The sequence below is a fragment of the Chiloscyllium punctatum genome, chromosome 23, assembly GCF_047496795.1.
Source record: "Chiloscyllium punctatum isolate Juve2018m chromosome 23, sChiPun1.3, whole genome shotgun sequence".
Taxonomy (NCBI): Eukaryota; Metazoa; Chordata; class Chondrichthyes; order Orectolobiformes; family Hemiscylliidae; genus Chiloscyllium; species Chiloscyllium punctatum.
In genome coordinates, this window is record NC_092761.1 from 75,028,708 (window position 1) to 75,056,225 (window position 27,518).

The window sequence follows — 27,518 nt, forward strand, 5'->3', positions numbered from 1 at the left end:
ACAGATGTGCAGCACAAAAACAGACCCTCAGACCAACTCATACACGTCGACCAGTTATCCTAAATTAATCCAGTCCCATTTGCCAGCATTTGGCCCATATCCCTCTAAATTCTTCCATTCACATACCCATCCAGACGCTTGTAAATGTTAAAAATCACACAACACCAGGTTATAGTCCAACAGGTTTAATTGGAAGCACACTTGCTTTTGGAGCATCGCTCCATCATCAGATGGTACCAGCCTCCACCACTTCTTCAAGCAGTTCATTCCATACAAGCACCTCCGTCTGTGAGAAAACATTGCCCTTAGGTCCCTTTTAAATCTTTCCTCTCTAACCTTACAGTATGCCCTGTAGTTCCGTACCATTGGTACACCTCAGCTGAGCACTAACATAAATTGTGGGAAGCATAATGTGCCGCAAACGTCATGCCTTTTCTTAGTTAACCATCAGAATGTGGTGCTCTCCACCATGAAGCATGTGTGAAGTTGCCTCATTGTTAAATGGCACATTAATTAAGTCACTCCTTGGGCTCACCTTTAAGTCCTGGCATTCACAGGGCAGGATGGCCATTGGCAGAGATATCAAACCGAGCAACTGCACCCTGTCAGGCACAGGAGTTTTAGGTGAAAATCTATTACAACATTTTCAAACATAACTAAATTCCCTATCTTATCCTGGATTCCAGCTCTGACATTTTCCTGGCCAGTTTGAAGATTCAGATGCTATCATTTTATTTTTCAGTGCAAAGATGGCAGAAGTGTCAGTGGTTGCTAAATTGGAACATAACCTGTCCCGCATCTGTGATGAGCAGGACTTGATCAACGTTATGGACAAGCCCAGTGCTGTGGAGAACAGAGGGCTGGCCAATAGAGCACTGACTTAGTTGAATCTGTGCGCAACAAATTAATGTTTCAAAAACTGATAGGCTGAAACATTGGCAAAATTAGCTTTTGGTGGCAGGCAGTCATTGTTATGAAGGGGATATAGGATTGTGACTTTAAAGAGATGTTCCAACTTGCACACACTTTGTTTCTGCCTGAGAAAGTGACTAGGGAGAAGGATGGAATTTGTAACAAGAGAACAAGATATCTGATGTACATGTGCACATTTTAGATACAAATACAGTACATACATATTATTAGTTTTATAAGCATCAAGCACCCTCAGTAACTAAGGAAGTGCAGCAGTAACAACAATCAATCATCTTATTAACTATATACAGACAGTACTAGATATGTTATTAAATAAAATATGCAGTAATAAAAATCCTGCAATTTCACAAATTAAGTGTAATATAGCCTGGTGCATTAGCAAGAAAATGTTTTGAATTTACATGACTAATGTGTTTTCTGTAAAAGTTTTTAAATGATAAAAAATGGCATTAGATATCCTGTATTTGGAAAGTTCTGAAATATCTTTGGCAATGCGAATGGTGCTTCAGAATTGTTATGTTACTATTTTCCTCCTCTTTACATTTTGATGTTTCTGTTTTCACTGACTCTGGTTTACTGGGTAGACAAATGATTTATTCCTGGGCTTTTGTCATTGTGATGATCACATGGATGAGGTACATAGTAGCTAACTGAGCTGCTTTTATGTTGTGCATTTTCCCTTTCCTGCCCGAAAACTGTTGGTTAACATAAAAACACTTGAATAATTTAAGCCCAGATCAAGTGTGGTCAAGCACATGTTCTTTTTTTACCCCACACCTCTATATAACTGATTTGCTTGCTCTCGCGCTCTGTCATGCTCACGCACACTTTCTCTCACATGCTGACACATACTTGCTCTCTTTCACACACTGACACTCTACCACTCTTGCACATGTACTCTTTCACTTGCATGCAGTCCCTCTCTGTCACACACACACTCTCTCTCTGTTTCACTTTATCTCTCACTCATTTGTCTTTTGCATTCACGCACTCTTTTAGTATCATAAGTTTCTTTCTGTCTTCCATGTACCAACTCATTCTCTCTTGCTGTCTCACACCCGCATACACATCTACTCATTGTCCTGAAACTGGATACTGATGTTAGAGGGAAGGATGTTGCTCTAGTTTATCCTAAAATGTGCAATTAATTTTCTTCAAATGGCTTGAAAACATGAACTCTTAAGCTTTCTTCGAGGTGTGTTTTGACAGGAATGATATTTCTATTTCAAAGGAAGAGCCTGCAATGTGCTAAGTGAGAAATTAAAGATTGAGTGATGGACACTTGCATATGACGGAGTGGGAGAAAGAAATGTATGAAGGATAATGTTATAAAATCTCCCACTGGGATGGTGATCCAGGAAATTTTGTAATTAGTGACAGGTCTGGATTAAAGGTGGGTGAGCAGTTAGCCACTGTTCTGTGCCTGTGTCAAACTGTTTACAATGAGGGCGGCCCGGAGGACCAATCAACTGCCTGCCACTTGATATTCAACAGCCAGTTGAGGCTGGACGTTGGCGATTGCCTCCTTTCTCATTTTGATGAGTATTTTCAGTCAACATTGGGGGAAGCAGAGCTAGATAGTGGGCTCAGCAGAAATTGTGTGTGTCTGTGTATATGTGCGGTGGAGGTAGCATTGAATAGATCACATGAGAGAGCCATTATAAAGTGCACCATATGGTTTTGGGATCTCAAATGTCAAGCTCCTGACCCAATTTGAAAATCCAGCCCAGAGGTTTCAAGATAGTGATGTCAAGACATGCATTTAAAACATCAAACCTTATAAAGTTGTAAAGACATACAAAAGGCAGAATACATGTTTCGAGACTTCGCCTGAAAGGAGAATATGTAAGACATTCCGAGCAGATACTAATTCTTACCTAAATGCCTATGTTGTGCCAGACCAAAAAGAATGTATATTTTTAAACTATTTATCACATCAATTAGTTAAATAGTCAAATACTCCTAACCACACTAGTTAAAATTGACAAGTGGAACAAAATATTTCCTTGGCAGAATATGTGCTGACAAGTCCAGTGAGTTTTAGAGTAGTCAGCTGAAATCTTCCTTTACTGTTAGATTCTGTCCGGAGAGAAACAGATTACTGGTACTTATTGATATTCTTAATTAAAATTTCATCACGTTACATCTGTTCTTATAAAAATGCATATCCTCTGACTTCACCATCAACAGCAACTCAAGAAATCTTTGTGTTTTCAAACATGTATACATATCTAGACTAAATGAAATAGGATTTAATGTTTTATGCCAAATATTCGAGAAGTGCTACCTTTACCTGTATTATGCAACTTAAAAGATACATTGTAAAAGACCACAAATCAATATCACTTCATTATTTTACAAGCAAGGGCTCTTTTATAATATATTTATTGTCAAGAAACCTTTTTTAAAAAAAGTAAAATCATGCTATTTGATTGCATTAGTTTCTGTTTCTAACCTGTTATATTCACTACTTCAATCAGAAAAGAATTTCTCTAACTTCTACTTCACCTTCTTACCTGACAGACCATGGATGGAAGAATTGAAGTTCAAAGCCATGCTAGAGTTTCTTCCTTGACTCTCAAGGACATTCAGCATACAGATTCTGGAGAATATATCTGCAAGGCGAAGAATTCAATTGGCCAGGACTCTGAGTCAATGTACTTGGAAGTACAGTGTAAGTAAACTTAATGCAATTTGAATTTCCACTAGTTAGTCTTTGTTTTCATTAATTATTGAGGAGTTGTTTTGACACCGAACAAGAGTGTGAACTTGATTCCAGGGGACAATACTTTTAATCTTTCAAAAATATATTATATCTTATAATAGCACTTTTTTTTTCTTTACTGGTCAAAAACCCATTCCCAGTTTCTCTCTGTGCTCTTATATGTTTACTGTCACAGTTTTGGGACAAAGATCAGAGATTAAGAAAAATTAAAATGCTGCTGATGCTGGAAATCTGACACCAAGAAGGTAGGGGGTGATGGATTTTCAGGGGAATGTAGCACAAATGTAGGTTAGGTGAATTGGCCATGCTAAATTGCCCAGAGTGTTAGATGAAGGGGTAAATGTAGGGGAGTGGGTCTGGGTGGGTCGCTCTTCGGAGGGTTGGTGTGGACTTGTTGGGCCGAAGGTCCTATTTCCACACTGTAAGTAATCTAATCTAATCTTAAAAAAAAAGTTACTGCACATCAAGTCTGACAGCATCTGTGCAGCGAGAAAGTCAGATTTAATATTTCCATGTCCATCAACAGCACACAAGATGCCTTGTGATAGATTCCACGTGGTTTTAGCCAATATAACTCTTACAGGTGTGAATGGCAGTGTCTTTGTTTGCAATCTGAGTGATTACCCTTTAGCAAAGCACTTGGATTTGGTTCTTGATTTCTTCCTGAGATAGGAACTCCTGCTCATTATGACATTAACAGTGATTGTTATGTGGATGTGCTGTGACATAACTGGATTGAAACTGAACCAGAGCTCAATGGATGCTAATTCTGTGAGCATCATTTAGCAGAAAAACAAGTCACCCAAGCAACAATTTCAACTTTGTGCCTACTGCCTGAAAATTGGAGAAACACTCCCATTTTTTTTTATTAGATTACAGTGTGGAAACAGGCCCTTCGGCCCAATAAGTCCACACCAACCCGCCACCCACCCATACCCCTACATTTATCCCTCATCTAACACTACGGGCAATTTAGCATGGCCAATTCACCTGACCTGCACATCTTTGTGACTGTGGGAGGAAACTGGAGCACCCAGAGGAAACCCACACAGACACAGGGAGAACATGCAAACTCCACACAGTCAGTCGCCTGAGGCGGGAATTGAACCCAGGTGTCCAGTGCTGTGAAGCAGCAGTGCTAACCACTGTTCCACTGTGCCGCCCTTACTTCTCTGGTCTCCATTGGAATTATCCTTTAATAGAAAATTCCACCTGCTTAACATTGGTGACTGGAGGAGTCACTGAACAAAGAAGACAAGGGGGCTCTCTGAGCAGTTGCAACTTCTGTCAAATTGCACATTCATGAAACCAAATGCTGATTTTATGCATGCATGCACAACACTTAAATATAGCCTAGTATTTAATGGTGGGATCAACATCTATAAGGTTGGGTACAAGCTATCTCATCTTTGTTGTTCCATTCTCTGTACAACAAAAAAAATCACATAATTCTTCAACCTCAAGATCCCAAAATAAAATTCAATTAAAATCAGGAGTATTGTCTTAATGTTAAGCTTTTTGAAGTTCAGATTATGTAGTGATTGGACCCAGGTGGAACTCATTGACTATGAAATCCTTAATGGGCATTGTTAATGTGGATTGAAAAGTGTGGTCAGCCTGGGGACCCTCCAGCCGCACGGGATCAATGTTGATTTCACCAGTTTCCTCATCCCCCTCCCCCCACCTTATCCCAGATCCAACCTTCCAACTCAGCACCGCCCACTTGAACTGTCCTACCTGTCCATCTTTCTTGCCACTTACCTACCCCACCCTTCTCTCTGACCTATCACCATCTCCCCCTTCTCTTTCATCTACCTTTCACATCCCCAGCTACCCTTCCTCCAGTTCTTTGTGCCTTAAATTTGTTTTAATTAATCAGCTATGTTTCCACTCAATGGTCTCAACATTTTTTGTAGTTAATTATTTTTTTAAAATAGTTAATTTAGACTAAAAAAAACTCTTAATTATAAGTATCAACACTGATTGAGGAGGTTACTTATTTTCCTAATTTCTGCATGATTCAGGTAATTTTCTTGTTCAGAAAATGATCATTTCACCATACAACCCAATGATCAAATAGAAGAGGTACCATTAGGATTTGGCTGTTTAAAGTGCTTGGACTATTAAGTTTTTTTTAATCAAACTATTTGGGCACATTGTGACTTCGCTCCATGGCAGGGTGGGACTAAGCCTTGCCAGAAGGTCGACGTTCACGGCCACTAGGCAACAAGAAGCCTCGTATTTCACTTATATATTCGCAAGTGTCTGCAATGTTGAAATCATTAGTAAGAACAGGATTTTATTTTCAGTGTCATTCGAAAGGGAACAATATTTTTCATGCTTATCAATTTGTAAAAAGAAGTTGAGCATTGAGTATTGCTCAATTTTATCAAAGCTTTTCATGTTGCACTCATCAGGACAATTCACAAGAATACCGATTCAAGGGGAAAATCAACATTTAAACTGCAGGAAAGGAGAGTGTAGGTCGGTTGGCGAGTGGAATCTAGAGGTGTTACCATGAGAATGCAGGCATTAATGCTGATTGACTGTTTGTAGCAGACAGGTTGACTGCTCAAGGCAGTAACATGAGGAGTGAATGACAAATGGCTGTAACCTCACTTGTTGAGTTGTAAGAGGTTCTATGCATTTATTGTTCTTTCTGTCTGCAAAGGGCAGGGCCTATTTGTTAATCTATGCAGCTTCCAGTACATGCAAGAGTGTCATGCCATAAACCTGACTGATGATCCTAAATTGATTCAGTTTAATTTCAGGATTATCCAGCAAATGTCTAGTTGCAGAATCATATCTAACGTTGGGCAGAATGTTGGGGGTTTTGCAAGCTTGGGCTGGTTAGATACAGTCAGTGTCTTGCTTATTGCGAATAACCAAAGGGACACGCTGTTTGAGACATTCTGCCAGTCTTTCGGACGTACATACTTGACATCACATCAGCATTGAAATTCACAAATTGGAATTCCTGTGAAATATTCTGATGAGTGCAAGATGTACACTTTGACGAAATGTATCTTTTTTCCACAGAACTCAAGTTCTGTATTACTGAAGGGCTATTTGATAAGCCTTGTGAGTCCATCTTATTGCTCGCATCCAATGAATAAGCTGTCAAGATTTAAGTTCTATTAATGAAAGCTAACCAACATTGTATACCAGATTTATGTACTGTCTATACAAAATGTATTTGGTCAAACATTACATGACAGTTCCATACGGCTTTATGACCTATGAATGTTAATTTTCAATCACATTATCAATAATTTATTTTAAGTTTAATTTTGACCTTATAGTTTAACAGAGATGATACAATATCGATTAGAGGTTAATGACTATGATAACCATGTCCAATCTGAAAATATGCAGCATAATTTTACATTGGAAAGAGAACTTAGGTTTGTGTAATAATGATGTCACTAAATGTAAACTGTAGGTTACTAAATGATTAATGCCCAATAACTCTATGCAACATGCATCTCATGCACAACTGCACATTGTCAATTTTGAATGAATTGCTTTGTAGCAATATTCCGTGGATCAAATTCATACCCGGTGCACACAATCCAATCAAAAATGCATTTTAGCTAATCCACCTGGTCCACTTAATGACCTCTTATGTTTTTTGGTTTCCATGACTGATTCTGTCCAGATATTTTCCACGTCCTAAGAACTCAACGAGCATAAAAATAATGTTCAAATCTAGCCTTAGTGGTTTTGCTGCCTTAAAATTATACTCTGTCACACCAGTCGGAGAAAAAGAGGAGAATCTCCACCATTGCCATGGAGAGGCCCAATGGAGTCAAGTGTCTTTCAGACAGGAAGTGGTCACCGTCCGATTTCCCTTGTGATTGAGGGCTCCTAACAGCAGAAGTACAGCAAGAAAACTAAGAGCTGTTAGTCAATCATTGATGCTAGCAGCTGCCCATTGCTATCAATGCCAGAGCTGGAGGTGGCAGTGTGTCATAATGCACTGAGCATGGGTCTGGGATCTATAAATTAAAGCTAACCATCATTGTGTACCATACTTCTGTTCTGTGTATGTAAAATGTATTTGATCACAAGTTACATGACTGTTGAGGTCATGAAAGTCAGGGACTTTGGTTAGAAGCAGGTGCTTAGCTGACAGGTTATGCAAGTCCAACCCCTCCTCCCCACCCCCTTCTCCCCTCTCTCACTTGCCCCTTTCTTTCTCTCGCTTCCCACTCTGTTTCTCTTGCTTATCTCCCTCTCTTTCTCTGTCCCCCTTTCCCTCTCTCCTCTTTCTCTACCCCCTTTCTCCCCCCATTCCCCTGTTTCCGACTCTCTCCCACACTTCCTCCCAATGTCCCTCCTGCGCTCCTTCCCGTTCACTCTGTTGCACACCCTCCCTCGCTCCGTCATGCTGTCTCCCTCCCCCTTTTGTGCTCCCTCTTCACTGACCTGTAGGTCTTTTCCACTCAGAAGCAACTAGAGGGTGGTATTTTGCTAATGCTAAGAATTCATATCCTTTCCTGGAAGGAGATGAAAGGTAAGACCCCAGTAATGATCTGGGCCATGTCAGTGTTGTCGGTAAGTCTTTTTAATAGAAGACGCAGCTGGATCTCTAACTGGCTTCAACCTAGTCAAGGGCAGGCTCCCATATGGCCTTATTATTCAAATAGTTTTGATTTTCATAAGATCTCTGCAAGATGATTAAAAAAAAGACCATCCAGACAATGCAAATTGAGCAGACATCTTGCTGTGTTGTCCATGAGTAGATTTCCAATCCCTTCCTCACCCTTTCATTTTCAGAATCATCATTGGGAGCAGAATAAGTCGATTTATCATTTTGTTTTATTTTAAATTTTAGGAAATTCTTCAGTTTTTTTTAGGTGATAAAGAATGTGCTTTTCTCATTCTCAGATGCTCCAAAGCTACAAGGCACAGTGACTGTCTACACCTGGGAGGGTAACGCTGTGAATATTACCTGTGAGGTTCTGGCTCACCCTGTTGCTCTTGTTACCTGGTTTAGAGATGGACAGCAATTACCAAGCTCCAACTACAGCAGCATTAAGATCTACAGCACACGATCCACCAACTACCTTCAGGTAAGAAATAAACAGGTGGCCTTCATTGTAGGATTGCCACTTCATATTCAAAATTAATGAAACAGATTTTCTGTGAAATTAGATGTACCAGAAGATGCTGTTTACATGATTCATCAGAAAGTGTACTAAGTGTGTGTTTTAAACAAAATGTATGGTTTTGTGGCATTTCACTGATTACTAAAAGAATCAGATCATAATGTTTGGGAATATGCATTTTCCTTTTGGTTAATTTTCATGAAAAGTTGGGTGGCTCTAACCCTTTGACAAATCGAGGAGAAACAGACTCAAATACTCTCTTTACAGATCAGTTTTCACATCCATCTAACTTTCCATGGATAGCACAACATGGGCACATTGTCCTGAAGGCCCTACTTCACCATTTTAATTTGCCGTTATATGATCAGTTAGCAATATGCGAAATTCAGGAAGTTACTGAAGTCACCATTTGGCTCTACAGTGTTCACAGATCGCTCTATCCAGAATAAACAGTGTTGGAGAAACTCAGGGTCTGGTAGCATCTGTATCACGATAAAAACAGAGTTTAAAATTGTCCAGCTGCTTTTAGTTCTGATGATGGTTCACTGAACTGGACAGACACAAACGGCTGTTTTAATCTTTACAGGTGCTGCCAAATGTGGACTTTCTGCTTTTGTCTCACATCCAAAGTTTTTTATCTTATTTAATCCAGAAAACCCCAGTGGAGACCTGTAGATTATGGAGTGTCAGCAATTATGTAGCACAGCCAGAGTGTGGTTTATGGTTATTGGGCCTGAGATACCTCATTCTGTATCTTATCCTGTTCAAACCATCCATTGGGGGGAACAAATTCTGAGATGCCATGCCTTGAAAAGTTAAACAATCATTTGCTATCCCATGCATGTTTTCAAGAGATGAGAAGTAAGCTTTAAAAGGTCATGGATCAACTCTCACTTTTTTAAACTGATGATAACTGACGTGTGGTTGCATATCCTTCCTGTAGGTCACACCTGATTCAGAGAACGACTTTGGCCCATACAACTGCACAGCGAGCAACCGTGTAGGTGTAGAATCTAAAGAATTTATCCTCGTGCAAGCTGGTGAGTATTAGCTTTGCAGCTTTATGTTGTTCAGAGAAATTACAACCATTGTTACTGTATTTTTACTACACTTCTCCACAATACCTCATTTGAAGTGAAGTATGAGTAGTGTGCAGCGAGAATTTGTAGTTCTGGTATGTGGTGTGCAGTGCCCTTGGTGAGTAAGTATGTTTGATGCATGGGATCATGTTTCAGAACACATTGCATGGAGACGATGTCTTTATGTTCTGGCTTGTATACCGTGTCAACTCAAAGTCAGATCACTCCTGGAACTGTCCAGTTTGGTGAGATTAACTTGATTGCTGGTTGTCTGGACCCTCTTTAATGGATTCAGTTATCAACTATAGAAATTCAGAATGGTGAGTGGCTTGAAAAGGAGCTTGCATGTGATGGTGCTCCACAGAATCTGCTGAATTTATACTTCAGGGTGGTGGTTGTGAATTGGACGGTATTGTCTAAGATGCCTCAGTGAATTTCTGCAGTGCATCTTGTAAATGCTATATATTGGCAATAGATTAGTGCTGCAAGACCTCAGTGTTATTTGATTTGTTGCCAATCAGGCAGGCATCTTTGTCTGAGATGGTTTCATATGTCACAGTGTTGGTCTGGTAAAGGTTACTTTGCCCTTGAGTGTTTTTTTCAGAGGGGGGTTAATTGGCCAGGCTCCATCGTGTCTGAAGTTTGAATAGTTCACTGGGGCATTGTTGTTTACTCTAACAGAGATTGCTTCACGCCAAAAGCTTGAAAGGTCTTTTGAAAAACTGGTGTCGTCAAGGGGGTGTGGCCAGGTCTCTGGCTGTGCAGTTTAGTTCAGTTTAGGAGTGAGTTGAGTAAGAGTCACAGGGGAAACTGGAAGCCTTTTCGCTGTCCTTCTGCCCTTATGATTTCAAACTGTAAGTTACCTGTGCCATTGTTCACTGTTTGTGCTAAGGGATGTGTGTATTGGGACTGTTGCAAGTATTTTCAGCACAGCATCATTAAGTCAGATTTGGATAGGATAAGTTATCCAGTATTCTGTTCTCTGTTCTTTGCGTTACATTCTGTAATTTTGTAAATGAATTTTGTTTGTTTAAAACTTGGCAGTCGGCCCAACTGATTTATACCGGGAATACTCACTATACACCTAGCTAAATAAATAGCAAAGTTACGGTCTGGGCTACCTGCTTTAAAATATTTTGAAAAGTCTGGCCTAGTCCATAACGCAAGCTGCTTGAATATTGGAGATGGACCCATCCAGGCAAATGGAGAGTATTCCATGATATCCCGAAGTTGTGTCCTGTGGATAGTGGACATGTTCTGCGGAGTCAGGACGTGTGTTTTTCTCTGCAGAATCCCTAGATCTTGATCTGCTCTTATGGCCACAGTACTTGAATTGCTTGTCCAGTTCAATTTTAACCCCCTCAGGATGTTACTAGTGAGGGATTCAGCAACGATAACGCTCCTGAATGTCAAGGGAGGGGGAACAGTTACTTTCTCTGATGTTGGAGACGATTGGACTGCTCAGCAGTCCTGTAGCACAGATATTACTTGTGTATGGTCAGGCCAGGTTTCTGCTTACACTAAATGAGTATATAACTAACTGAGGATGAAAATAAGCAAAACAAAATATATGTTTAGGACACAGGGAAGTGGGAGGAGAGTTTTTTTTTGCAGTGCAATAAAGCTTACATGAGGGTGCAAGAAATCTTTTTAAAAATATATGGAATTGGAAAATGATAATTTGATGCAGAAATGGATCCAGTCTCCTGGCAATTGAATGTTGTTATCAAATGACTGCCCAGATGAACAGCACTTGTCATCTACAGTGGAGAACTCATTCCCCTGTGTATCCTTTGTTTAATTAAAGGATGCAAACTTTCTAAGCACATAAGGTAGCATTCAGTTTGTTTAAATATTAAACAGCATGCAAGCAGATAAGATGCATCTGCATTAGGCAAGAGCTTGTTTAGAATGGACTCAGCAGGGATTGAAGCAAGATGTTTATTTTCTGTTGCAAGTGTCTGCACTGCTACAGAGCCCCCGTTTATGCAGGGAGATTTCACACAACACACAAATGCCTGTAAAGTAACCAGACATACTAAATCACATCAGGAAGAAAAATTGCTTGTCAGCAGTAAGACCACTGAAGCTTAACTATTGCAAGCGCTGTCAATAGATGAACCATTACTTTGATGTTCAGCATGTTGCGCTGTAGTCGATAAAGCAATAATATTTGTGAATGCTATCTTCAGATTTCTGTATAGAGATTTACTTATTCCTTGCTCTTACCTATAGCGAATGAGAATAAATGAGGCATATTCAAGTGAACAACTGGTTTGTCAGTAATAAGTATCAAGGAATAGATTTTTCTCCCTTTTGCACAAATCGAACGTGGTCTTACCAAAATCTCTTTCACGGAAATTAATCAATGGAAGAAAATATACCCTTTATCTTTTTAAAGGATTTGTCTCATGTCTAAGTATTTAACCAGTAGCAACACTCCATCCCTGTGAAGGGAGTGATTTCTTTATAGTTGTCACTTCCTTTGGATTGGAGTTGAGGATATTACAGTATCTTCACCTTAGTGTAAACAATGGGAATATTCACAGTCTGATTAACAGTCTAGCAGACTTAGACATAAATGCTTCTTCTGTACTCTGAACCATCTTTATACTGCTTCAGAGGATATGTCCCCATGGAGAGGGTGGCACGCTCACCTACAGGTAGCCCTTAGTCAACCTCAGATTGCTCAGTGGTGTTATTTAGAGCAGGATGTGAAGACCACGCCATGTAGTGCAGAGTTGGAATACTACATAAGCCAAAATCTCACTCCATTTGAGATTTTTGACAATATTAGATTAGATTAGATTCCCTACAGTGTGGAAACAGGCCCTTCAGCCCAACCAGCCCACACTGACCCTCCGAAGAGTAACCCACCTAGACCCATCTCCCTCTGACTAATGCACCTAACATTATGGGCAGTTTAGCATGGCCAATTCACCTGACCTGCACATCTTTGTGACTGTGGGAGGAAACCGGAGCACCCAGAGGAAACCCATGTAGACATGGAGCGAATGCGCAAACTCCCACACAGACAGTCACCCGAGGCTGGAATCGAACCTGGGACCCTGGTGCTGTGAGGCAGCAGTGCTAACCGCCGTGCCACCAAGATATTGAGTGCAACTCTAATACTATATATCTTGCCATTACCAAAATAGAATAGAATTCACCCTGCAGCTTGAGAAGGAGAAGCTTGAATCAGATGTAATGCTATTACGGTTCGACCATAAGATGTCGGAACAGAATTAGGCTATTTAGCCCATTGGGTACCCTCCACCATTCAATCATGGTTGATATGTTTCTCAACCCCATTGTCCTGCCTTCTGTCTGTAACTCTTGAGTAAAAGTAACTACAAAGACATGAGGGAGGAACTGGCCAGAGCTGATTTGGAAGGGGAGCCTATTAGGGAAGATGGTGAAGCAGCAAACACAGGAGTTTCTGGGGACGATTTGGAAAGCACAACAAAAATTTATTCCAAAGAAGAAGCAACATATTAGCGGAGGACAAGTCAACCATGGCTAACGAGAAGTCAGGGACAGCGTCAAAGCAAAAGAAAAAGCTCACAATGTGGTGAAGAATAGTGGAAAGCCAGACGTTTGGGAAGCCTTTAAAAACTAGCAGAGGACAAATAAAAAAGCAATAAGTGGGAAGATGATGAAATATGTGTGTATGCTAGCTAGTAATACAAAAGAAGATTGCAAGAGTTTTTTTAGATGAATAAAATATTAGACAGATGCAAGACTGGACATTGAACTGCTAGAAAATGAGGCTGGAGAGATCTCAGGAATGAAGAAATAGCAGAGGAACTCAGTAGGAACTTTGCATCAGTTTTCACATTGGGAACCAAAGGCTGTACACTAGAACTTCAAGAGAATCAGGGTAGAGGGGTGAGTGGCAAGGCCATCACTAAGGAGAAGGTGCTAGGGGAGCTTGAAGATCTGAAGGTGGATAAATCACCTTCCCAAAAGAAGGAATGAACCCCAGAATTCTGAGAGAGATAGCTGAGGAAATTTTAAAGGCATTGATGGTGATCGTTCAGGAATCTCTGGAGTAAGGGAGGATGCCAGAGTTCTGGAAAATGGCTTATGTAACACTCCAGTTTAAGAAGTGAAGGTTGCAGAAGACAGGAAGTTATAGGCCAGTTAGCCTAATCTCAACCACTGGTAAGATTTTAGAGCCCATTGTTAAGGATGACATTGATGAGGACTCAGAAATACATGGTAACTGAGTCCACATGGCTTCGTCAAGGGAGTTCATGCTACCAAACCTTTTACAATTCTTTGAGGAGTTAACGAATAAGTTCAACACAGAAGAACCAGCAGGTGTTGTCTATCTGGATTTCCAGAAGCCTTTTGGCTCAGTGTTACTCAAGAGGCTGCTAAATAAGATAATATTCCATGGTGTTAGGGACAAGGTACTGGTGTGGATAGAGGATTAGTTGATTGGCAGAAGGCAGAGAGTGGGAATAGAGGGGTCTTTTTCAGAATGGCAGCTGATGATGGGAGGAGCTCTGCAATGGTCCATGTTGGGATCACATTCTACACTAACGATCCGGGCAGAGGAACCGAGGGCACTGTTGATAAATTTACAGATAACAGAAAGATAAGTGGAGGGGCAGCTAGTGTTGAGGAAGCAGGGAGGTTGCAGAAGGACTTGCGCTGGTTAGGAGAGAGGGCGACAAAGTGGAGATGGAATACAATGTGGGAAATTGTGAGGTTATGCACTTTGGTAGGAAGCATAGAGGCATAGACTATTTTCTAAATAGGTAAAAGCTTCAGAAATCTAAGGCATAAGGGGATTTGGGAGTCCTAGTTCAGAATTTTCTGAACATTAACATTCAGGTTCAATTGTCAGTTTGGAAGTCAATTGCTATGTCAGCATTCATTTCGAGAAAGATAGAATACAAGAGCAGAGATATACAGCCTTAATGGTATACAGCTCTGATCAGACCACATTTGGCATGATGTGAGCAGTTTTGGGCCCTGTATCTAAGTGAGGATATTGCTGGTGTTGGAGGGGATGCAGAGGAGGTTTACAAGAATGCTTCATCTATGAGGATTGTTTGAGGACTCTGGGTCTGTACTTCATGGAATTTAGAAAGATGGTGGGGTCAGGGGTCTGATTGAAACTTACAGAATACTGGGAGGCCTGGATAGAATGGACATCAAAGATGTTTCCACTAATAAGAGAGACTAGTGCCCAAGGGTTCAGCCTCAGAGACCCTTTAAAATAAATTAGCAGGAATTTCTTCAGCTGTGGTGACCCCATGGAACTCTTTGCAGAAATGGAAGCCAAGGCATTTAAGACACAAATAGGTTCATGATTAGTAAGGGAATTGAGGATTCCAGGGAGAAGGCAGGAGAATATTATCAGCCATGATTGAGTGACGGAGCAGACTTGAGGGGCTGAATAGCCAAATTCAGTATTTTCTGAGCTTATCACCAGACCTAGTCTCTTAATCTTAAAACTCCATTTATAATCCCTTGACAACAAAGTTAAATGCTGAATGAGATTAATATGCAAATTTAACTTTATCGGAAACGTGTATTCTGCTTTCAGCAGAAAATAGAAGAAAGAAAGATACTTTGCAGTGTTAGGAACAAGAATGTGTAGGTGTGTCTAATTTTCAGAAGCTCTGGTCACTAAAAGGATTATTTTCCCCTTCTCTTTCCTGTTCCAGAGACCCCGTCTGCTCCCACAATCCTGGATACAGTACCCTATTCCAGTACTGTGCAAGTTAAGGTTGAAGAACCCGAATCAACTGGTGGTGTGCCAATTCTGAAATACTTGGTGGAATGGAAAGAGAAAGACACTGAAGAATGGTTCACCAAGAATGCTGATGCAAGGGAAGGTAAGTTGACGAAGAGATTTATAGGGCATTTAGCTTGAGATCTGCTACGGGAAAGTCGATAATGAACAAAATTATAGCTTGGTGCTTCGATAAACTGAAGACAGTTAGGAGTCAGCATGATTCAGTCAAAGTGAAATCAAGTTTAACCAACTTATTGGAATCTTTTGACAGAGCAGCATGTGCTGAGAATAACCTGTATACATATTGTTCTTGGATTTCCACAAGGCCTTTGCGAATTCAAGGGTTATTGAAGAAAATAAAAGCTTATGGTATAGGAAGTAATATACTAGCAGGGATAGAAGATTAACTAGCTGATAGAAACCAATGTGCTAAAATGGTTCTTTTTCTGATTGGCCGGACGTGGTGAGTGCAGTTCCGTAAGTGTCTCAGCTGGACTTGAACATTTGACAATTCACATCAGTGGCTTAGATGAGGGGAGCAGAGGTACCATGGTTAACTTTGCAGATTACACCAAGATGGGTTGGAAGATATGTTGTGAAAAAGAGGTAGGAGGAGTTTGCAGACAGACATAGGTTGACTGAGTGAGCAAAAACCTGGCAGAGTACAATGTGAGAAAATGGCAAGTTGTTCACCTTGGCAAGAAGAATGAAAAAGCAGTGTGTTATTTTAACGGGGAGCAACAGCGAGATTCCAAGGTGCGCATGGATTTTGGAGTGTAAGTGCAGGAGTCACAAAATGTTGATATGCAAGTATGGCACATTATCAAGGAAGATGATGAGATGCTATCCTTTATTGTGAGAGGGATAAATGCAAGGATGTTATGTTCCAGTTACAAAGAACATTGTTGACATCACATTGTAACTACTGGGTGCAGTTTTAATCTCCACATTTAAGGAAGGATGTAAATGGAAACAGTTCAGGAGAGGTTTACCAGGTTGATGCCTGGAATGAGTGTGTTGTTTAATGAGGAGAGATCAGACAGGCTGGGCTTATTTCCATTGAAGTTCAGAAGAATCAGAGGTGACTTTATTGAAGATCCTGAATGATCTAGATAAAGGAAAGGATGTTTCCTCCTGTGTGTCAGTTCAGAATTAGGGGAACTTTGTTTTTAAAGTTAAAGAATCACCCTTTTAGGACCGAGATGAGGAAAAATGTTTTCTATCAGAGCCTTGTGCAACTCTGCCGCAGAATGCAGGCACCTTACATACTTTTAAGGCAGAGGTAGATAGAATCCAAGGTTATTGGAGGGAGATGGGAATGTGGAATTTGATATACAAGGTCAGCCACAATCCTACTGAATGCTAGAGCAGGCTCAGGGGCTGAATGGTCTCCGGCAGCTCCTGTTTTGTATATTTTTGCATTTGCATACTCGTACAACAGCAAAATGACTGACTGCCTCTGTCCTTGCATGTTCTCCCATCTCTACTTCAAGCCCTGCAGCTTATCCTGCTACTTTCTCTGACCTCCTCAACCCCTGTCTCACCCTCTACCCCCTGCAGCCACCTGACCTCTTTCTCCACCAGCCCCTACAGCCTCATCCTTTTTCTCACCCACCCATAATCTCCCTCCCTTACCCCATTACTCCCAAAGCTTGTCCCTCCCTTCCCCAACCATCAAAGCCTCCTTTGTTCTCTCTCTGTGTCGCTGTCTCTTCTGTCTCTGTCTCTCTCTCTCTCTCTCTAATCCTTGACCCCTGCAGCATCATCTCAGTCTGCCTGTGTCCATACTGCTCTAGCCCCCTCCCTTGAGCTCCATAGACTCCATCCTCACTATTTCTTCAACTCTGCAACCTCGCCATTTCATCCCAGCCCTTAAAGCCTTCCGCTATTTCTACCCCCATTGCTTTTTCTTTTTCCATCGCAACCTACAGCCTCCCTCCTACTCTTCAGCACCTAACCACTGGAGTCTCTCTCATCCCTCTCCCTTTCTAACCCTCTCCCCCCCCCCCCCCCATCTAACACTCTCTGTGTCTCTCCCTCCCTCTCTCTAACACTCTGTCTCTCTTCCCCCTTCCCAATGCATCTCTCTCTCTCTAACACTCTCCCTCTAACACAAACATACACTCTCCCTCAAAAATTCACACTCCACACACACACATGTGCACTCTCTCTCTCTCTTCCCCCCTCTCTCCCCCCACAACTCTTTCTACCCTCCCACACACTCTCTCTCATATATTCTTGTGCTCGCTCTCCTGAGCTGTTTCTTTATAAGACACACTCTATCTGCAAACCACGCTCTCACCCCAAAACCTCAGCCTGAACCTGGCCTCACCTTGGAAAGAACCAGTCTGCAATTGGAGGAGTTTCTCCCCAGAGTAACTCCACAGCATTCCCATAGTGGAGTTGTACATGATGGTGCAAACTTGCGTTCTGCTCTTGTGCTTTGAATGATGCCACATGATCAATGTCCCTGTGCCTGTGGAGTGAGGCCTGCATTTGCAAACCTTCCTGCGTGCCATGTGGCTCATGTCTCCAGTGCAGCAAGGAAATGCTTCTATTAATTTGGTGTAAGTCAGCACTCCCCATCCATTGAGATCCCGGTCTCCATTATTCAGTGTTCCTCATCCTGGCATTTGCTCCCCCGCCTTCCTGTCAGCTACCCTCTTCCCTGTTGCCCATATCTCTTTTTGGGCATTCCCAAGGATCACTGAACAAAGATAATAAAGGCACAGGAACAGACCCTTCAGCCCTCCAAACCTGTGCCAGTTCAGATCCTCTATCCAAACCTGTCACCTATTTTCCAATGATCTATATCCCTTTGCTTCCTGCCCATTCATGTATCTGTCCAGATACATCAAAAATGACATTACCGTGCCCACCTCTACCACCTCCGCTGGCAATGCTTTCCAGGCATATTTCCCTTAAACTTTTCCCCTCTTATCTTGGACTCGTGACCTCTAGTAATTGACTCCCCCACCCTGGGGGAAAAGCTTCCTGCTGTCCACCCTGTCCATACTTCTCATGATTTTGTAGACCTCAGCCTCCGACTTTCTAATGAAAATAATCACAATCTACTCAACCTCCCTTCATAGCCAGCACCCTCCATGCCAGGTAACATCCTGTTGAACCTCCTCTGCACCCTCTCCAAAGCATCCACATTCTTTTGGTAATGTGACGACAGGAACTGTACGCAGTATTCCAAATGTGGCCGAACCAAAGACCTATACAGCTGTAACCTGATCTGCCAACTCTTATATTCAGTACTCCGTCTGATGAAGGAAAGCATGCCATACGCCGCCTTGACCACTCCATCAACCTGCATTGTACCTTCAGGGTACAATGAACCTGAACACACAGATCTCTCTGTACATCAATTTTCCATGTACTGTATAATTCGCTGTTGAATTGGCTCTTCCAAAATGCAACACCTCGCATTTGCTGAGATTAAACTCCAATTGCTATTTCTCCACCCAATTCTCTAATCTATCTATTCTGCTGTATTCTCTGACAGTCCCCTTCACTGTCTGTTACTCCACCAATCTAAGTGTCATCTGCAAACTTGCTGATCAGACACCTATACCTTCCTCTAGATCATTTATATATATCACAAACAACAGTGATCCTAGCATGGATCCCTGTGGAATACGACTGGTCACATTTTGAGAAACTCCCTTCCATTACTACTCTGTCTCCTATTGCACAGCCAGTTTTTTATTCATCTAGCTAGTACACCCTAGACCTCATGAGACTTCACTTTCTCCATCAGCCTACCATGGGGAACCTTATCAAATGCCTTACTGAAGACCATATATGTGACATTCTACAGCCCTTCCCTCATTAATCAACGTTGTTACTTCCTCAAATAATTCTATTAAGTTAGTAAGGCATTACCTTCCCTGCACAAAACCATGCTGCCTATCACTGATAATGGGCTCATTTTCTTCCAAATGTAAATAGATTCTATCCCTCAGTGTTTTCTCCAGCAGCTTCCCTATCGCTGATGTCAGGCTGACCGGTCTATAATGACCTGGATTATCCTTGCCACCTTTCTTAAACAAGGGGAAAACATTAGCAATTCTCCAGTCCTCCAGTAAGTCATCCATGTTCAAGGATGCTGCAAAGGTATCTGTTAAGGCGCAAGCTATTTCTGCTCTCACGTCCCTCAGTTACCTGGGAAGTGAGAGAGGAAATAGCTAGGGTCTTAACAGATATGACTTCCATTATGTCCCTCTCATCAGTGAATACTGATGCAAAGTACTCGTTAAGAATCTCACTCATTTTCTCTGACTCCACACACAACTTCCCTCCTTTGCCCTTGAGTTGGCCAACCCTTTCTCTAGTTACCTACTTGCTCCTTATGTATGAATAAAAGGTTTTGGGATTTTTCTTATCCCTGTTTGCGAAAGATATTTCATGACTCCTTTTAGCCCTCTTAATTTCACATTGGTCCTACTTTCCAGGTATACGTCCAAAGCTTCATCTGATTTCAGTCACCCAGACCTTATGTATCCTTCCATTTTCCTCTTAGCGAGTCTCATAATTTCACCTGTCATCCATAGTTCCCTGATCTTGCCGTTTCTATCCCTGATTTTCACAGGGACATGTCTGCCCTGCACTCTAATCAACCTGTCTTTAAAAGCCTCCCACATATCAAATGTGGATTTACCTTCAAACAGCTGCTCGCAATCCACATTCCCCAGCTCCTGCCGAATTTTGGTATAGTTGGCCTTCCCTCACATTGGCACTTTTCCTTTAGCACCACTCTTGTCTTTGTCCACAAGTATTCTAAAAGTTACAGAATTGTGATCACTATTCCCAAAGTAATCCCCTACTGAAACTTCAGCCACCTGGCCAGGCTCTTTCCCCAACACCAAGTATGGCCCCTTCCCAAGTTGGACAATTTACAAACTGCTCTAGAAAACTCTTCTAGATGCTCTTTACAAATTCTGCTCCATCTAAACCTCTAATACTAAGTGAATCCCAGTCAATTTGTGAACATTAATATCTCCCATCATTACCACTCTTGCTCCTACACCTTTCCAATATCTGTTTACATATTTGAACCTCTATCTCACGCTCACTGTTGGTAGATCTGTAGTACAGTTCCAACAATTTTACTGTACCCTTCCTGTTTCTGAGCTCTGCCCATATTGCCTCACTGCTTGAGTCTTCCATAGTGCACTCCTTCAGCACAGCTGTGATATCCTCGCTGACCAGTAATGCAACTCCTCTACCCCTTTTACCTCCCTCTCTATCCCGCCTGAAGGATCGATATCCTGGGATATTCAGTTGTTAATCTTGCCCTTCCCTCAACCAAGTCTCAGTAATAGCAATAACATCATACTCTGAGGTACTAATCCAAGCCCTCAGTTCATCTGTCTTACCTACTGTACTTCTTGCGTAAAACAAACGCACCTCAGACCACCTGTCCCTTTGCATTCATCATCTGCTCCCTGCCTACTCTTCCCCTTAGTCACGCTGACTTCAGTATCTAGCTCCTTACAGGAATAGTAACTACCTCCTTGCTGTGCACTAACCTCCTCATTAGTGTAAACCCTCCCCAATAGCGTTAGCAAAAGCTCCCCCCGAGAACAATAGTTCCAGTCTTATCTAGGTGTAGACTGTCCGATTTATATAGTTCCACCTCCCTCATAACCAGTCCCAATGTCCCAAAAATCTGAACCCCTGCCGCCTGTACCATCTCTCAAGCCATGCGTTTGTCCTGCCTATTCTTTCATTTCTACTCTGACCAGCACGGGGCACTGATAGCAATCCTGAGATTACTACCTATGAGGTCCTTCTTTTTAATTTGGCCCCTAACCCCCTAAATTCTGCTTGTAGGACCTCATCCCATTTTTTACTTATATCATTTGTGCCAGTATGCACTATGACAGCTGGCCATTCACCCTCCCCCTTCAGAATGTCCTGCAGCCAATCCGAGACATTCCTGATCCGTGCACCTGGGAGGCAAAATATCATTCGGGAGTCTCGTTTTTGACCACAGAACTGCCTATCTACTCCCCTTACAATTGAATCCCCTATGATTAAAGCCCTCTTAGTCTATTTTTTTCCATCTTTCTGTGCCATGAACCTACCTACTGCTGCCTTCCCCTGGTGAGCCATCTCTCACAACAGTATCCAAATGGTACATCTGCTTTATAACAGTGGTTGGAACTTTGAATCCTCTTCACCCACAAGTTGCTCCCTTTCTCCTCAAATGATGTGTGGTTTATTTGGGACATGATGGAGTTATTACTCTGTGAACTAATTAGCACTGTCCTAGAACCTTATTCCAGCTCAGAAAAGATCAGAACCAAGACAAATGCGTGCATGTCATAAGTGATTTACTGGAGAATATACAGGAACACTGGGTGAATATTTCCCTCATGGCCTTGAGGATAATGGCACTGAATATAGTTGAGATTGGTGAGCTCAGTTCAGCCGAGGCATCAAATCTTCTTTGTTCTTGACTTGGAGCTCGTTTGCTACTGTAGAAATTGAATATTTTGAGGAACTACAATTTATCTACTGATTGGCAAACTATAATGATGCATTATGTTAGAATGCAAGATTTTAGAATAGGTAATGTGTGCATTGAGACATTTAAACTAGTTTATATTATTATCATTATAGGGTGTTCGTGAGCAGGGGTTATGAGTTCACAAGATGTCACAAATGAGCTAGTGACCTTCACAAGTGAAAAATGTCTAATGATTCAAAACGGATTATCTTTGCACTGCCTGTTAACACATCATTTTTTAAAAATATGTAATTCATAATCTTAATCTGCACAGCCTATGTATATGAATATATTTAAAGGTATAGGCATGCTATGTTCTCAATAAATACACAATTATTATTGCATTATGAGACATTGGAATATAAATGATTAAACAGAAAGATGGTATAAATATTGAATAGGGCTGATATTGACTCCAAAATGAGGACACTTGATCTTGCATTTTTTTAAAGATTTGCAAGAAAATGTGCAGCCTATCATTGATGAAAAATACTGGAATAATTGGGAAAGTTAAATAATTAGACACAACCCTATTAGACATCCTATTACGAGAGAGTTCTGAAGAAGCTATCGTTTTTTGGCAGTCACAAACTATAAAGGGAGCAAAATAGTCAGAAACTTGAGAAATATGAGCCCAATCCCAAAAATCTTCCTTATACAGCGTTTTTAATGTAAAGTGTCTGTCATGTAGTTTTTCTAATTAGGGTGGTGTTTGTATGCAGATTGTTGTTTTATCAATGACCTAGAACAGTCAGGTATTCTCCATTATAATGCAGAGCTTCATAAAGAGAGTGGAGGTTCTGTTTCTCTGATTATTTAACATCAACATTTACATAGGTGCATAGGTTGAAAATGTACTTCAACCAAGACCTGTGTTTAATTGTCTATAACAGTTAGAACTGCTCACTGCTTGTATTGGGTATTCTTTCCAACTCATTGGGGTTTTCCTTTGGCAAACAGGACTTACCAACAGAAATTACGCTGCTGAATAAATGAAGGATGTACATATTCTGTGAAAGTAACAAAGTTTCAAAAGATCTACTATGGAGGAAGTTAGTCTCAGCAAATATCATCAAAATCCCTTTGGGAATCTTATGTTAGTTTGTATCTGTGGCAATAAACATTAAAGAATTTTCCCATACAGATCAGAATAAGATATATTATGTTCAGCAATTCAGTCTGAATGTAGATGGGCTTTTCACAAATTTCAATATTTCAATAGCCAAACATACCAATTCCCAGGTCTGCTATTTGATATCTCCATACATAGAGGCCTGGTTGATGAACAGAAGTTTTTATCATTCTCAAGTTCTTAGACACTATTTGAATAAATGACAAATCATAGACTCCCTGTCCCAATTTTTCTCAAAGGCACACATTTTGTCTTTATGGTGCCGCTAGACAATGTAAAATTCTCTCTACTTCATGTATTCTGTAAATACTTCAAGCACAACAAGCAAAGTCAAGCCATTTACCCTAAAATGCAATTTTGAAGGATCGTTCAAGCTATTCAAAGAGCAATCTGATTTGAAGTAATTTTGTCTTGAGACTGAATAAGTATTTTCCAGTCAAATATAATATTGCTCATTGGTGACTACACTAGAGTAAAGAATGAACAAGAAATGACACCAAGGTTGCACTACTTCCAATTTCTGAACTTAATTCCTTTTTAAGACACTGTCATAGTTAAACAAAGGGTTAACCACTCTTTACATGTGAAGGTCACAATGTGAAGGGAGTGTTAGTCAAATCCATTTTTGTTGCTCCTCTGCTGACATCATAAGGCATCCATCGGGAGACTTGTAGGATTGGCAAGATGTTTAATCATCAAAGATGGGACAATCAAAATGAAAACAATTGCTTGTTTGAATATTGAAGAGATACAATAAACATCAGTATCTTGACCAAACAGAGAAAAATGTTTCTTCAGTATTTGATCATAATTTTCACAGTTGCTTTGTGTTTCTCTTGTTATTGTTCAAAAAGGTTTTTTTTTCTGCCAATATAAAAATATAACATTCTCCGTTGGAAACGTCATTAGAGGCACTGCATTACTAAGACTTATAGCTTCTAACTATTTTTGCCAAAGACACACTTTGTTACTTGAACTAAAACATACAATACAAGACATTATTCAAACATTACAAATTCTTGATGATATAAGTTCAAGTAAATTTGTGTCAGCTAATGCAATGAAACAACTTCGTGAATGGATTATTAACAGCACTTTGGTATTGTGTAATTATCATCCCTTATATCACTGGCAAGATCAGGAAAATGTTAATTATACTTTTTTTTCAGTACATGTACAAACCAAACATAATGAAAACTATGTTCGACATTGAAATTGAGAATGAATCAAGACAGAAAGCACAAACTAGAATTTTGTGTTTTCAGGATAACTCAGTGTTTCACAAACTAGGTTTTGATTTTAGTCTTTCCACATAGCATTTCCTTTGTCCAACACTCAAGTAAAATACAAGGATTGTCTACATGTATGCCTTTATTATGTCTGTTCATCAATTCTCAAACAATTCCTTTTTTTAAGAACTGTGATAGGTCTACGCAATGTGATTGTACATGATCAATTTATTTCTGACACATAATTGCATTTACTATTTGACAGTCCTACGTTCAGATAATGTGATTATGGTGAGTGGACTAACCCCAGAAACCATGTATAGTCTGCGGTTATCTGCTATCAATGGAAAAGGAATTGGTGATGCCAGCCAGATCACTAAGTTCAAGACAGAACCAGTTCGTAAGTACATGATGGTTCCTTCATCATACACTTGAAACTGCTCATTGCAGAGTTGCTTTAAATCCACAAGGAAATGCAAATTAAATCTTTAGACTCATTAGCTTTATCATTATTCTTGGAAAAATATTTTAAGAAACTATTATTCTGAGATAGAAATGACCCTCCTAAATGAGTTGATGTTGCATTGTAGCATCAAATATAACTCAGAATGTTAACTACTATTTCAATCAATGTATTCACTTAAAACATGTTGCTAATATTTGATTCTCAGTCTTTCGTGTATTGTTTACAGATGCATCAGCAGAATGTTTTCATGTTTAAAGTGTTAGTTCTTTTAAAATAGATCTTTTTCTCTTAAGAGAGCAGGACAGAGTGAAGATTGAGGCCTTACAAACATTGGAACAAATAGAACATTTTGTTTTGTTCAATGTTCAAATCACTTGTACAAATAAGGTATTTGTTGTGCGTCATAAATGTTTGCAAAAAACTTCATTGGGAAACTTCAAATTTCAACTTAGGTGTTTAAGACAAACAGTTACCTAAAGTCAGTGTCATTTTACCTCTGGAATTCTGGTTTATAATCAGTATTGAGAAAAGAGTTGAAGGTCTTTTCTTCCTGCTGTAAAATATTTTGCAAAATTGACTTTGTGTTTATAGCTAATTTGTTTTGCTCTAAGAAATGCAAATTTTCAATGTATAAATGGAGTGTTACATCGGTGGAAGCAGATGCATTCTTTTAAAATTGGGTCACACAGGGAGCCTGGCATTGACATTTATTGTATTATAATCAATATTTTTATTATTATAATACATTCATGATGTAACTCCTCATTTAAAGCAAAGTTGAAAATTCATTTCCTTTTTTATTGAAACTCTGCATAATTTGTTTGACAAGTGCATACATTTACTCAAAGAAGTATTAATTATGTAGCAATAATCACGTAGCAGAAGTACAGTGAACAGAAGAACTAATCTTGGTGTTTCTTTTGTTTTGAACATCAGAAATCGTAAACCTGATTTCAAACAATGTTTGCATCTTCTTAGCTAATTCCTAGAAGTACTTTCTTCAAAACATTTCATGAAAGAAGGCAGGAAATGAGTCATACATTCTGGAATACTACTGCAGCATTAATTGTTTGATCAGTATGTATTATGGACCTGAAAAATCTCATAATTTACCAGCATGGAAGCAGGCGGTGATATAAACCCAGTTATGCAAAACTGGTGGTCCAAACTCCCTATTTATTATGTGTGTATTATTTAATTATCTAATTATGTGATGGTCACAAAGTAAGTTTGAAGAAATGTATGATGTTAATTTGATCATCAACTTGCCATTGGTACAAATTAGCAATGAATAATCTAATAGGATTCAGTTTCATTGGGAATCTTTTGTTCTTGTGATACCTGCATGCTGCAGATACATGAGACTTGTGAAATGAAATGCTTTCACCTGTCCTTTGTTAACCACAGGGAAACACATGGAGGAAGTAACTCGTGGGAAAAAAGCATTTGTGCTCCATTGTTAGTTTCCAACAAAACCGCAGTTCATCACTACACCGAGTCTTATTTAAACGTTATATTTTATCTTTTATTTAAATACTTATACACCAATTTATTACCATCATTAGTACTTCCAATGCTGGAAATGTCAGCAGTTGACCTCGATAATGAGCAGTAAGTCTGTTTGTTGTAATCACTGCTGACCTTACAAATATTGAAGAAAACTCTGTTTCATTTCTATCGTTAAAACCTCATTCTTTTGCTCTGTATAATCTGTATTTCATCCCTCTTCATGTATTTTCTTTTTTCTTTCCATTCCTTTGTTCTCATCTGTGTCCATTTCAATGGAGGCAGTATTCACTGTTGAGCCAAGTAAGTTCATCCTTTAATCCAGTCGCTGTGTCTGTTCGTGATTAACCTTTTACTTGTTAGCCTTATTATGTTTTTAGCCAGTGCAGTACTGCATCATGAGATTGGATGGCATAACAGGCAGGCATGCCAGTACATTGGGCCCGAGAGCAAGTTCATTCCTGGGCCATTTTTCAGATGGTGACGTTGCTTCCTTAGATCAACCTGCCACGTGGGCGATGTTCCCTCAGAGCAAGAACATTAAGAGGATGTGGGCTATTTATACACATGTATTTGAAGCTAGTTACATAATGGCATGAACTTCTGCCAGGCAGATAGCCACCTGCCTTTCATTTTGCCTATGCCTGGTTTCATGATAAAAGAGTGGTCTGAACAATATTAACGAATTCTACTGTATCAATCATTTGACATGTCATCACTGAAAGTATGCACAGATGTAATAATAATTGTCTTGAAACTATTTAATTTTATAATTTGCTGTTACTGATTTTAATTTGCTGCTATATTTTTCTTATTGTAAGTCATTGCACCAAAAAAAATCTCCTTTCATTTTATCAAAACACCAAGTAACCATTTTATTGTGCAACGATCAGTTGCCAAAACAGCAAAATAGTCAGAAATTGCTGAGAAAACTCAGCAGATGTGAGAGCATCTGTGGAGAGAAAGCAGAGTTAATGTTTGGGGTCCAGTGACCCTCCTTCAGAAGTAAGTTCTGTCGTTCTGTATAGTTCTTATAGAAGGGTCACTGGACCCAAAGCTTTTTTC

At 40.1% G+C, this 27,518-nt stretch overlaps 1 protein-coding gene across 18 annotated transcripts in view; it reads left to right on the top strand.

Annotated features, from left to right (window-relative positions):
- The window catches only part of ncam1a (neural cell adhesion molecule 1a), a 497,275-nt gene that overhangs the window by 375,088 nt on the left and 94,669 nt on the right, over positions 1 to 27,518 (top strand). For 11 of the 18 annotated variants that reach the window (XM_072593196.1, XM_072593200.1, XM_072593201.1 and 8 more), the window contains 5 exons: positions 3,457 to 3,607; positions 8,549 to 8,733; positions 9,713 to 9,809; positions 15,530 to 15,700; positions 24,747 to 24,881. In XM_072593196.1, the coding sequence (XP_072449297.1) occupies positions 3,457 to 3,607; positions 8,549 to 8,733; positions 9,713 to 9,809; positions 15,530 to 15,700; positions 24,747 to 24,881 (739 nt within the window). Of the gene's footprint in view, positions 1 to 3,456; positions 3,608 to 8,548; positions 8,734 to 9,712; positions 9,810 to 15,529; positions 15,701 to 24,746; positions 24,882 to 26,738; positions 26,757 to 27,518 lie in introns of all 18 variants that reach the window. The other 7 variants (XM_072593194.1, XM_072593195.1, XM_072593197.1 and 4 more) reach the window with 1 other exon arrangement.